Source organism: Sinocyclocheilus rhinocerous, unplaced genomic scaffold, assembly GCF_001515625.1.
Source record: "Sinocyclocheilus rhinocerous isolate Xijiao unplaced genomic scaffold, SAMN03320098_v1.1 scaffold2398, whole genome shotgun sequence".
Taxonomy (NCBI): domain Eukaryota; kingdom Metazoa; phylum Chordata; class Actinopteri; order Cypriniformes; family Cyprinidae; genus Sinocyclocheilus; species Sinocyclocheilus rhinocerous.
This window is the reverse complement of record NW_015644003.1, coordinates 163204-175852: the sequence shown is the minus strand read 5'-3', so window position 1 is coordinate 175852 and position 12649 is coordinate 163204. Positions and strand designations below refer to the sequence as shown.

Here is a 12649-nt window from a genome sequence, read left to right as displayed (position 1 = left end):
TGTGCCTTGCCACAATTCTGTCTCTGAGCTCTTCAGGCAGTTCCTTTGACCTCATGATTCTTAATTATATACATGTATGTATGTGTATAAACATACACAGGACACACACGTATATTATGTAAACACAAACTTTTATTTTGGATGCAATTAATTAATTTGACAGCCTTAAATGTATATACATATATATATATATATATATGTATATATGTATATGTATGTATGTATGTATGCATTCATTTGTTTAGTAGTGTTTAGTTAGCTTTTTGTGTTTATAAAAGAGCAACTCCAGTCAGTCAGATATTATAGACGATAAAAAGAGCCGAGCATGTTCTGCAGACGTGTGGGACTGAGTTGAACACCTTGTGTTTTGTGCTTGTTCTGCAGTTGAATGCAGAGGGGATGTCTGGCAGTAAGGTGCTGGGGGGGGCGCGGCGGCGGCGGACACGGTGCCGACGCTGTCAGGCGTGTATGAGGACCGAGTGCGGCGAGTGCCACTTCTGCAAGGACATGAAGAAGTTCGGTGGACCGGGCCGGATGAAGCAGTCCTGTCTGCTGCGGCAGTGCACTGCAGTAAGTCAAGCAAACCTGTGTCACATGCTCATACTCAAGCAGAAGACATCTTAACATCCACTGCACACTTTCAGAGATTTCAGACATGTTCCCTTCAGTATGTAGATTTGTGTTCGTATTTGCTGTGGTTTGAAAGCATTCGAGCATGTGAGTATTTGCACTGAATGCAGGGTGGACCTGGGTGATTGTAGCACCTCTGAATGCGGCTGATGGGGGGACGCAGTAGTTTTGTGCTCCAGCTGTGATCAGTGCATCGTAACGGTTAGGATCAGAGCATCTCGCGCTGGCTTCACTGACTCTGCTGCTCTCCTCAGCCGGTGTTGCCGCACACAGCCGTGTGCTTCGCATGCGGTGAAGCAGGGAAGGAGGACACGGTGGAGTCGGAGGAGGAGAAGTTCAGCCTCTCGCTCATGGAGTGCACCATCTGCAACGAGATCATCCACCCCAGCTGCCTCAAGGTTTGTGAGTTAAACATGATCAAAGCGAGCGCGTCTGAACTCCTAACGGCTGCTGATAACACGCTGAGCTCTCTCCTCAGATGGGCAAGTCTGAAGGCATTATTAATGATGAGATCCCAAACTGCTGGGAATGTCCAAAGTGCCACAAGGAGGGAAAGACCAGTAAGGTAAGACTGCACACAGATACTGCACTGCCCCGTTCAGAGTGGGCCAGAACAGTTAGTCACCTCATTTGTTTTCTTCAAGACTGCTCATAACTTTATAAAGTCAGTTACAAAATGGTAGCGAGTCTGAAAAGTCTCTTGTCTAACTGCTAGTTGCTCAAACTAGTTCTTAATCTTAACATAGTGTCGGTGTTTGAAAGTCCTCCATTCATTGACTGGCTGCATCCTTGTTTAAACGTTTGGTTTTCTGCTTTGGATTCCACTTTATTGCTGCAAATTCAGTTTTGTGACCGAGATAATGTTTTCTTGTTCTAAATTTGAGTTTTAATCAAACGTTTTACGCATCAGTAAGAATGTGTAGGAAAGCACAACGCAGTCAGTCATGTTTTGCATGGGATGCCATCTTTCCAGCAGAAGTGCCTTTATTAATGTATGGAAGTACACCATAGCGGTACGGTTTCCAGCTGGTTGCATCCTTACTTAACTGTAAAGGGAACACATGGAAAAGCACACGTAACATGTGGTGTATTAGTAGAGTGAAGGAGAGAGACAGGAAGCAGTGTCATCAGGAGAAGAGCTTCTGTCGAGGTCTGAACTGTAGATGCTGTAGGCACGAGAGCGCCGTACATCACAGCTGACACGGCTAGACTTTCAGTATCGTTCAGAAGTAGAGATTCTGTGTCAGTCACGCAGTGAAGGCACAGATGCTCGGTTCACACACATCAGTGCAGCAGCCAGTGCACTTTCACCTCTCACAAGGATTGATTCACCACTTGAGACATGTTGTCGTATAAGCCATATTTGTATTAATAGTAATTCTAGCGATCTAAACCAGGAGCGTGTAGACTCGATGCTACGGTTTGAGGTGTAAGCTCTGCGTGTGCGTGATGATGTCACTGCCTGTACTCACCACAGCTTTAGAAATGCCCTCCCTGACCCTGACTCAGCTCTGGAAGCAGTCCTGTGTGTGGTCGTCACTGTAATAAACATCACACTAATGCAGGTCTGATGTTCAGGATCAAGGAGATGGTTTGGGGAAGAGGCGCATGGACAATGGGGAGGTGAGTCGCTGGAAGCTGACGGATGAGCCGCCTCCCAGTAAGAAGAAGAGCCTGTCTCTGGAAGACGGAGCCAGACGCAAGAAGGACAAGGAGCTTCCCCAGGAGAGCGGCTCCAGAAAGAAGGTGAGTGCAACAGAGCAGGTGTTCTCTTTCCTGCTGGCTCCAGATTCAGCTTCAGTGTGACGGGAGACACAACCAGATCAAACAGACAGAGTTAACTATAGTGGTTGTTAGGGGTGGGCCAGACTACTCAACTAAACAACACTGCGCCTGCTAGTCCACACCGGAAAGACTACTCATTTATTTATTTCTGTTTTGTTTTACATTTTTTGCAAAGGCTACGTTCAAATTAAGGTCATGTTAACGTTACATTTAAAGATTATATATATCTATCTATCTATATCTATCTATCTATCTGGAGTGGTGGGTTCAGAGGAATGTCCACTGTGAAGATGAGCAAGGCGAGGGAATATTTGAACTTTTTTTTTTTACTTTAAAGGTGACATATCATGAAAATCTGACTTTTCCAGGTTTTAAGTGCTATAATCAGGTCTCCGGTACCCCAGCGACTTAACACTGCTTTTGTGGTCCAGGGTCACATATGTCATAAGCTTGCTCATGTACTGCTGGTTATGAGGGACACTAATGGTTATTAATGGTTAGTATAAACTGGTTTAAAGGGGAAACACGATGAATTAAACTTACTTGACAACAACAGTTGTTATATCAGTGTCCTAACGAATAGAATACCTTTAAATAACATGCTAAACCTCAAGCTTTTCTCCTGATTTGGCCATCTGTCATGTGTTTAGATGTTTTTCATGCACATGAAGCGTGTTCAAACCCGCACACACAAGCGGATGCCAGTACAGCTTGACATGTGCTGACTTGTGTTGACCAGCATTTATTTCAGCTGTTCTGTTTATGATAAGCTGCTGAGTTTATTGGCCTATTGATTGGGTTCATTTGAATAAATCTGTCCTGTTGGGAATAATGGCTTAGTGAATGCTTGAGTTTAAATGTACATGGATCATAATAGGGCAAGCATATCGCTGGTACATATAATATGAGCTATTTTTCTGTGGGTTTCAGTATGGAACTGGACTCTTTGTGTCTTAGATTAAATAGGCTATTTGATCGTATATACAGACGTCTTTTGAGGGTTTGTTAGACTAGACAGTTACGAAATGTTCTGTTTTAATGTTAATGAAATTAGTTGTGATGCACATCCCTAGTAATTAATTACAACCCCGGTTCCAGAAGAGTTGGGATGTTTGGTGAAAGGCTATAAAGTCAAGAATCTGTGATTTGTTCATTCTCTTTAACCTTTATTTAATTGACTGAAGTACAAAGAAAAAAATCCAACGTGTTCACTGGCCAACTTAATGTTATTTTGTAAATATAAACACATTTTGATTCTGAGGGCTGCAACACACTCTAACAGAGTTGGGACAGAAGCATGTTTACCACCGTGTCATATCAACTTTCCTTTTCATTACATTGTTTAAAGTTGTTGTCCGATCTTTTAGAGGGGTCCTGTTATGCCCTTATGCAAAGTCTTGATTTGTTTTCTGGGCTGGACTAGAATAGGTTTTCATGCGTGATTGTTCCAAAAATGCATTATTTTTTTCATATTTTACGTTATTGCAGCACCTCTCTTCCCAGTCTGTCTTGAACGCCCTGTTTAGTTCCTGTTTCTCCTGCTGAAATACGAAATGTGCTCTGATTGGTTGGCTGGCCCAATGCATTGTGGAGCATGATCCAGCCAGGCCTTGCCTGTGAGCGGGAATGATTTAATGAGTGACATTGAGACTTCACAATATCCAGAAGAAGCGTGCTGCAGTCCGAATGGACCATTGGCTGTAGTTCTTGAAAAGAGAATATCTCCCTTTAGAGCAGATTTTTTTTCATTCTCAAACAGCAACATTACACACTAACCAAAAAACTAAAAAAGTGAACTCTCATAATAGGAGCTCTTTAAATGTCAACACTGCAGACTCATGTGTCAGAGTTCACTAAACGTAAATGCAGAGGAATTTCTCTGCCACCAGAAATGTGACGGCACCTGTTATGTGATGCTGGTGTAATGTTTGTTGGCAGTGTCAGTGGTACGTCTTGCTAAACAATTCACTGAAAAACACCCGAGTCTGGTTTTTTATGTGCGTGCATGTGTGTGTGTTCGTCCACAGTTTTGTAGAGTTGGTACTGAGTTCAGCAGGAAGTCACGTCACTCATAACCATGCATGATCACTACTGTCATTGAACACGCGTGTCTTTCTGTTTGTCCCCAACAGATCAAAGCTGCCCGTGATAAACACCTGAAGAAGGTACGACTCTTGAGATCTTGAGTCTTACTGTTGACGTGAAATGCAGACTTGTGAGTTTCTTTCACTAGTGTAATCTTCTGTCTTGAACATCTTCAGCAGAAAGCCAAACCCAACTCCTCGGATTCTTCTGAAGCGAACGGGCCGAACTCTTCTCTGGGTGGTGGACACGGCTCTGCTGGAGGCTCCGGCACGGTGCAGCCCTCGACCCCGAGCCAGGACCAGCGCTCGCATCACCGTGAGAAGCTGGAGCGCTTCAAACGCATGTGTCAGCTCCTGGAGCGAGTGCGCGACTCCAGCTCCTCGTCCTCCTCCAGCTCCGAAAGCGGCTCGGAGTCAGACTCGGACTCTCCGTCTCCTGCCGCCGCCTCAGAACCTCCCTCTCCAGCTGCTGTGTACAGTGGCAGCATGCGAGAGCGGAACCGGCGTCTGGCCGAGCTGGGCTTCAGTGCCAGTGAGGATTCTGACGGCGAGAACGCGGCAGCAGACAGAGGAGAGGTGAATGCCCGGGTGCGTAGAGCGGTGGTGGACGCTGAAGCAGATGACGATGAGGACAGAGCAGGGGATCGGGGTCACAGGGTCAGTGCCGCGGACCCGTCCTCACCGCTGTCCGCTACACAGCTGCCGCCCTTCGGACACGGACACTTAGCAGGCCTGTCCTCATCCAAGCGCACTAACGGCCAGGACACTCGCAACGGCCGCATGCGAGTGGCTGGCAGAGAGCTGCAGGAGAAGGAGAACTCCAGCAGCAGTACTGTCACCAATCACCGGCACGCTGCTGTAAAGACTGCTCGTGGTAGCAGAATGCGAGGAGGAAGCCGGCAGGGCCAGAGCATTCCCTCAAGCAAGAGCACAGGTACAGCAGCAGCCGGCTCTGGGACTGCGAATGGCAACAGTGGCACCTCTAACCCGGGGAGCGTGTCTCTGGCTCCGCATCGCTCGCAGCTGGTGAAGAGGAGTGCTGTGGCCGTGCCCTCGCCGCCGCGGCCGCTGCAGATGGAGCGACACCGGGTGCGACCCCCGCCGGCCTGCCCCGAGCCACACTGCCTGCCGCTGGACAGCGGAGCCTCACACGTGCTGCCCCGGGACGTCTGGCTCCACGTCTTCCAGCACCTCAGTCAGCCGCAGCTGTGTGTCTGCATGCGTGTGTGCCGCACCTGGAGCCGCTGGTGAGACATCACACCCCTCACAATCACAGCTACGTCACTCTCACACTTACACTGCTTAATAATGCAAAGTATATACTCTGGTAAATTTGAAAGAGGTCACTTATTGATCACATTAGATGTACTATGAGGACGTTCTCTAAATCCAGCCTTCCTCTTCAGTCCAGAAAGAGCATTTATTAACACTAAACTGCAAAAATGGCACTGGTGGCACTGTAATTCAACAAAACACGAAACTGGTCCAGCTGACTTCAAAAATGGCATCATGAGTATAAAGGGCGTAGAGAAGTGGACTCAGCACGCAGCCTTGTGGGACACCTGTGCTGAGTGTTAAAGTGGAGGAGGAATAGGGGCCTAACCTAACCGTCTGTGGACGGCTGGTCAGAAAGTTGCTATGATAGCGTATGATGACAGTTGTGAATCTTGGGAAACATTGCGGCAAGGCAAGGTGTCAGAAAGCCCCATGACATTACAGCAGCTCTCTTTAAACACAGCACAAATATTTATCCCTGAAAATACCAGTGGAAATTCCATTATCAGCACAAAATAAGGCTTTTTTTATAATAGTAAGATGGTGTTTTTTGCAGTTATTGACTGATAGATACGGTGCACCTCTGTGTCAGACGTCTGAAGCGTGTCGTGTGTTTGTGTGCAGGTGCTGTGATAAGAGGTTATGGACTCAGATCGATCTGAGCCGCCAGCGCTCCATAACTCCTCCAATGCTGAGCAGTATAATCCGTCGACAGCCTGTGTGTCTCAACCTGGGCTACACCAACATCTCCAAGAAACAGCTCATGTGGCTCATTAACCGTCTGCAAGGTAGGTCCTGCTCTTGATCCAGAGTGTTAATGTGAAGCGTCGTAAGTGTGTCTGAGCCTGCCGTCAGTACTGTAAGAACAGTCCCAGAGAAAGAGGAGAAGTCTTCAAGAGCACTGATCTACATACAGCTCTGACAACAGTCCCAGGAGAAATCCTCTGGGCAGATGAGTGAAAAAGGGAAGAGTTGTTGTGAGAGAAATCCCAGACTCCAGCTGGTCTGACCGAAGCGATGAAGGAGACAGAATTATTTTAAATGTGTAATTTGATACGCATATTTAGATCAAATGAGCATTCCTGTAGCTCCTACAGTAGCGCAGGGCTCTAGCAATGCCAAGGCCAGGGTTTGATTCCCAGGGAATGCATGAACTGATTGTGTGGTCAGTGATGATCTGGTGTCAACCGGTGCTCTGTGCTCCTCAGGGCTGCTGGAGCTGAACGTGGCGGGCTGCTCGTGGTCCTCGGTCTCAGCGCTCTGTCAGTCGGTGTGTCCCTGTCTGCGGCTGCTGGACCTCAGCTGGGTGGAGGATCTGAAAGACTCGCATCTGAGGGAGCTGCTGGCACCGCCGAGCAACGACACACGCTCAGGTCTCTCACACACACACACACACACACACACACTCTCACACGCACACTCTCTCTCTCACACACACACACACACACACACACACTCTCACACAGACTCACACTCTCTCACACAGACACACACACACACACACACACTCACTCACACTCTCTCACACACACACGCTCTCACACACACACACACACTCTCACACAGACACACACAGAAAGATTACTTGTAAAAATTTCATAAATGAACACCACTTTATCATGCATGAGTTGACTGAAGGAATTCATCAATAGTTTTCATGACGGCCACAGATGAAGACGTGCATGTTTATTAACTTGAGTGTGTCAGGGCAAAGTGAGGAAGCACCCTGGTTGTGTGAGCGTAGTTTGGATTTAAATGGACTAGGGCTGGACCTGGATACTTGACTAATTTATTAGTTGATGGACCAGTGAAGAGATGACTGTGTTGTAGTTCATCTCATTAAAAGCACCTCAGCTTCCAGCATGACCAGAGTCCTCCAGCACTTCTCACCTGTCTCAGCAGATGGTGCAGTACACAGTTTTGAAGATGGTATTGCGCATAATTTTTGTGGGTGTTAGCATTAAAACTGAACTGTTTTGACGTTCAGGCGACAATGGGTTTTCATGTTTAGTCAGTAGTTTTAGTTTGGTCAATGTTACAAGTATTCCACAACTTTCTTCCTTTAATTTCTTGTGTTTTTGGGGTCCCTTTTAAAGGTCATTGAGTTCTGGTGTTTGCATCCTTTCGCAGTAGAGACTTCCAGTGTTTGGTCGTAGCTGTGTAATAAGCAGGGTAATGTACATCCAGTCAGTTGTTATCGCAGAATTATAAAACCCCTCAGGGGTGCTTCATTAATATAATAATACTGTAACATAGACACCCTGAAATAAAGTGTAACCAGAGTATTTTCTGTTTGAAAGTGGGAAATGAGTGAAAGGGCCTGTCTGTCTGTCTGTCCAGTCTTCATATCGGTTATGTTGGCTGCTTCCTTCATAGTTGCATATCTTTTATCAGAGCTCAAAAGCTACACGTTGAAACACTGCAATGGGAAAATGAAAAAAGTCATTGTGCATGTAGACTCAAGTCAGGGCAGTATTGAGAGTACTGAATGTGTTAAAGACGTATGATTTAGATGCTCAGCATAACCCGCTGTTCTTCACTGCAGCTCACGGAGAGAACCGCGGCGGGCGTTTCCAGAACGTGACGGAGCTGCGTCTGGCGGGCCTGGAGGTGACTGACGCCGTGTCGCGCCTGCTAGTGCGCTATCTTCCTCACCTGAGCAAGCTGGACCTCGGTCAGTGCTGCCACATCACAGACCAGAGCATCCACACGCTGACCTCTGCCATATCCCCGCTGCGAGAGAGCCTCACGCACGTCAGCCTGGCAGGTACACACTCACGCTGCAGCAGCAACGCTCATTAGCGTGCTTCATTAACAACTGCCTTTCAGTAGTGCCATCGATTGAAGGCTTTACACATGATGTTCTGCAGACATTTGATTTATCTATCGGTTAGATGTGTCTCAGAAATACTCACGGCACAGAGGTTACATATATTTGACACATTTCTCACCAGTTGTGGGACTACATTTTGATAACTGACATGAATGTGCACACACAAACACACTGCGCACAGAAAAATGATAAACTGCATGAACAAGCACTGGTTAGAGCACATGTGACTCTGCTGCCACCTACTGATCAACCATTGCAACAAGAAACACAGATTATATTTCCCTTCCATCTTGAGTGAAAGTTGACACAAGTAAAATTAATATTTTTAGTTTTAGACTTCCAGAGTAATGTTGATGTTTTGATGTTGTTTTGTTGGAAAAAGAATATGTAGGTTTCATAAATTAACAGCAGTCATGAGTTAAAAGTAATGTAATTAAATCCATTCATTTCAATGGAGTTAATACTAGCAATGGTATATTCAAATATATTTAGAAAGTGTAGTTTTTTTTTTTGTTTTAAGAAAAACAGTGGTAAATGGAGTAGTAGCATGGTAATAACATGGTAACATGCAAAACTTGGAGATTTTTGCATCGGCTCACTAGTGCAGACTGCAAAACCCAAAATGGGTGCGTCTGATGAGAAGCACTGGTTTATGGGACAAGTCATTTCTGTGGGATAAGCCTTAAAATACACAGTTTTCAAAAAATAGACGCAGGACTTGAACATTGTACATATTAACATGAGACTTTTGAAATAAGTTCACTTACTAGCCTGGTCTGTTCAAGTAACATCTTTCACCGGGACTGACTTTAAGCTCAGTTGAACTCTTGTCCTCTTACAGTCTCCATAGGAGCCCATGCTAATGTGAAGTCAACAGAACTACTGAATTAATCAAACAAGAACTGCCAAAAATGAGAATGAGCTCGGGCTCTAGATGTGCTGCCGCTGGTGGCCACAACAGCATACAGAACTACCACATTTTGCTATAAGTTTGATTGCATCATATAATAATTGCTGTTAATAGTGTTCATCATCTGTTTCATTACGTCTTTAATTGATTTTCCGTACATTTCTGCCATATGTACATTAACTGACAGTCACCACTAATAAGCTACTACTAAATATTGCTTTGCAACGATTTGTATCGTAAAAAGCACTATACAAATAAACTTGAATTGAATTGAATTGAACAACAGCCATAAGCTTAAGCAGTTCTCTAGAAATGACTAGTTTTGATCACTGTCAAACCTGAAAAGATGCGTTTGCATTGTATAGCAAAGACTGTCGGGAGAGTTAAAATACTCCCCAAAGGCGGCGAATGAGTGCCCCGATTATTCTGAGACTTCACTGTGAAGCAGCATATGAACTTCCAGCTGTTATTAATGAAGTCCACCTCGGGCTGCTTCATGTCATCGTCCGCATGTGACGCACTGCCAAAAAACTCGTGTCGGCACTCCGGAGCCATGTGCTCTTTCATAGGTTTAATGCTACATTATCAGTGAGAAAAGTACACTAGTTTGACTGGGAAGGTGAGGAGTCAGGCCAGAGCTCAGGAGGAAGGTGGCCTGAGCTGAACTAGTTTGTGTGAAATGTGGCGCTGTGTTTCAGGCTGCGTGAAGGTGACGGAGCAGTGTCTGCCGCTGCTGCGCCGCTGTGCCTCGCTGCAGAGTGTGGACCTGCGCTCCTGCGGCCTGCTCGCTCCAGACGTCTGCCAGCTGCACTGCTTCCCCTCGGCCGAAGACAGACTCCTGCTCAAGAACAGCTAGACTCCTGCCCACAACAACACTACCGCAAGAGACTCGCAGCACAGCATCAGAGGAAACAGCATTTCTAAATCACAGACACTTGGCTGTTTTTTGTTCTGTTCTGTTCTGTTTTGTTTTCCGGATCAACCATTTGTGAATGGAGACATCCATTCCACATAGATATCCCGTACCAGTAATGAGTGTGTGTACAGATTAGTAGTTTGCTGTAAATGACCCCTCCTGACCCCAGCACTGAACACTGAGTGCAAGACGATGCCGAATGTATGCTACTGTGGGGAGGTCATCTCAAACACAGCCATGCTAGTCAGGAGAAGGGTTCACCCCCGAATCAAAACAGATTTGAGTTGTTTAGTCTTTTTTAGCATAAATAAAATAAAGCCCACTTTGGGACCATTAAGACTTTTTCTGCATTATGACATGATTTCATTCCCGGTAGACACATTTAACCCCCAAGTCCTTATGACTATAAAAACAGTAATCTTCAACAACATTTGACATCAGATTTGAGTCCTCGCTGTTGTCAGAGGTGATTGTCATGAGGTTCAGAATCAGGAGGAAAAGTGCTTAATTCGTCCGAAAATCAGGCTTGGCTTTGGTTTTGGGGTGACTTGTCCCAGACGTGTTTTACGTGTTTCTTGAGACTCACTCGTCGTGATGGATCAGTGTGTGTGTGTGTGTGTGTGTGTGAACATTGTTAAGGGTTGGGCGATGGCCTCTGATGATGTGCTCGGTGTTCCCTTCTCTTCACTCGCTCACGGCCTTGACCTTGTGCCATACACTGACCGTCCTCAGTCCTTCCCCTCTTCATTTCTGCTCTCGTCCTGAAGGACACGGATCTCAGCACCAACGGCACGCTTCTGGAAGCCTCGCAGACTTCGCTAGGCTTGAGTAGCTGCTCTGAGCTGCTGTCTGTACCTGTGCTGTCACGCTGCGCTCAGCTCTGTCTTATATAATGCTGCTGTAGATTCCTGCAAGTCTGGGAAGGTTTTCACTGAACGTGAGGATTGAACTGCGTGAGGTTCAGCTAGTGCTGATCACATATGGCTTGGATTGGTTTGCTGTCGTTCAGTCAGGACATTACAGCTGCTCACCTTTAAACCCGGCACGGTCCGAACCCAAATATGCCTCCCATTAGCAATGGAGAAAAGTCTCTCTGTTAGGGAACGGTGAGGAAAAATGATCTGTGGCCAATTAGTTTGAAAACGTATTAGAGAATGAAATGATTGGTGTTTCCGTCCGTATTCAGTGTTATCACTCAAAAGACTAACCACACACATTCTGCATTCGGCATTCTTGCGTCTGAGCCGCTTCTCACCTGGTTTTGGTTAATGGTTCTCTGAACAAGCAGCTTTGAGCAGGAAGGGTCTTGAACAGTCGTGACTCGTGTTCTGGACTGTTGTCGCCGTCATCACTTCCATCTTCTCTGTTGAACTATTGAACGGGCTCTTACCAGGGACCCTCCAAAACAACTTTTCTCCAATCTTTCGCTGAGCTCTGCAGCTGCTTCCTTCCAGAATACCATGCATGTTGACACCTTTCACTGACTGTATTCCTTGCACACTTATATTCAGTATTGGGTCCAATACATGGCAGTTTAAAGCGTTTGATGGCAGTAGACAAACAGCATCCCTTAAAAGTGACCTCGACAATGTAGTTGCAGTGTTTTTTTTTTGATGTTGTTGTTTTTAGATTTCATGTTCAGTGCGGTTTGCATTTAAAAGACGTTCTTGCACATTGGGAAATACCTGTGCACAGTTTATAGTTGCATATCAAACACCGAGTTGTTGATCATCAGGTTGCAGGTTTTCTGGAATCGGCACGAAGAATTCAAGTTCAAGAACTTGGAATAGGTTTTCAACTCTGTTCATCTTTCATCCGACCATGTTTTTTTGCAGATTCATAGCCCACGAAACTGAATTGCCATGTATGAACCAAACATTCACCCTGTTGAATGCACAGGGCTGAAATCATGTTATTGTAATATCTTGCCAAAATTTCCTGTTTTGGGTGTTCATATATAAATATATATATTTCTTCCTTTGCATTGATCCATGTGATAGAATATTTGAAACAATGGGGAAAAAGAAAAACAAGGCAGCTACTGTAAGAGTGACTACTGTAAAATGTCTAATTAAATAAAGACAATGGGGGTTGTTTTTATTTGCTTTGCTTTGCTTTTCTTTCCTCAATGTGCTGCATACACTACTGAAATACTTGAGAGTCCTGCCAGCTGAAAAAAAAGTCATTTTCAGGGCTCAACAGCGTGAGGATTTCAC

The 12649-nt window shown here is 45.6% G+C and overlaps 1 protein-coding gene across 3 annotated transcripts in view; it reads left to right on the top strand.

Annotated features, from left to right (window-relative positions):
- Window positions 1–12533, top strand: part of fbxl19 (F-box and leucine rich repeat protein 19) — a 15550-nt gene extending 3017 nt beyond the window's left edge. For all 3 annotated transcript variants that reach the window (XM_016575299.1, XM_016575301.1, XM_016575300.1), the window contains 10 exons: window positions 385–570; window positions 885–1028; window positions 1109–1195; window positions 2209–2376; window positions 4548–4580; window positions 4677–5746; window positions 6399–6562; window positions 6983–7147; window positions 8320–8541; window positions 10216–12533. In XM_016575299.1, coding sequence (XP_016430785.1) covers window positions 385–570; window positions 885–1028; window positions 1109–1195; window positions 2209–2376; window positions 4548–4580; window positions 4677–5746; window positions 6399–6562; window positions 6983–7147; window positions 8320–8541; window positions 10216–10373 — 2397 coding nt within the window. In that variant the 3' untranslated portion in view covers window positions 10374–12533. The remainder of the gene's footprint in view (window positions 1–384; window positions 571–884; window positions 1029–1108; window positions 1196–2208; window positions 2377–4547; window positions 4581–4676; window positions 5747–6398; window positions 6563–6982; window positions 7148–8319; window positions 8542–10215) is intronic.
- The last annotated feature ends 116 nt before the right edge of the window (window positions 12534–12649 follow it).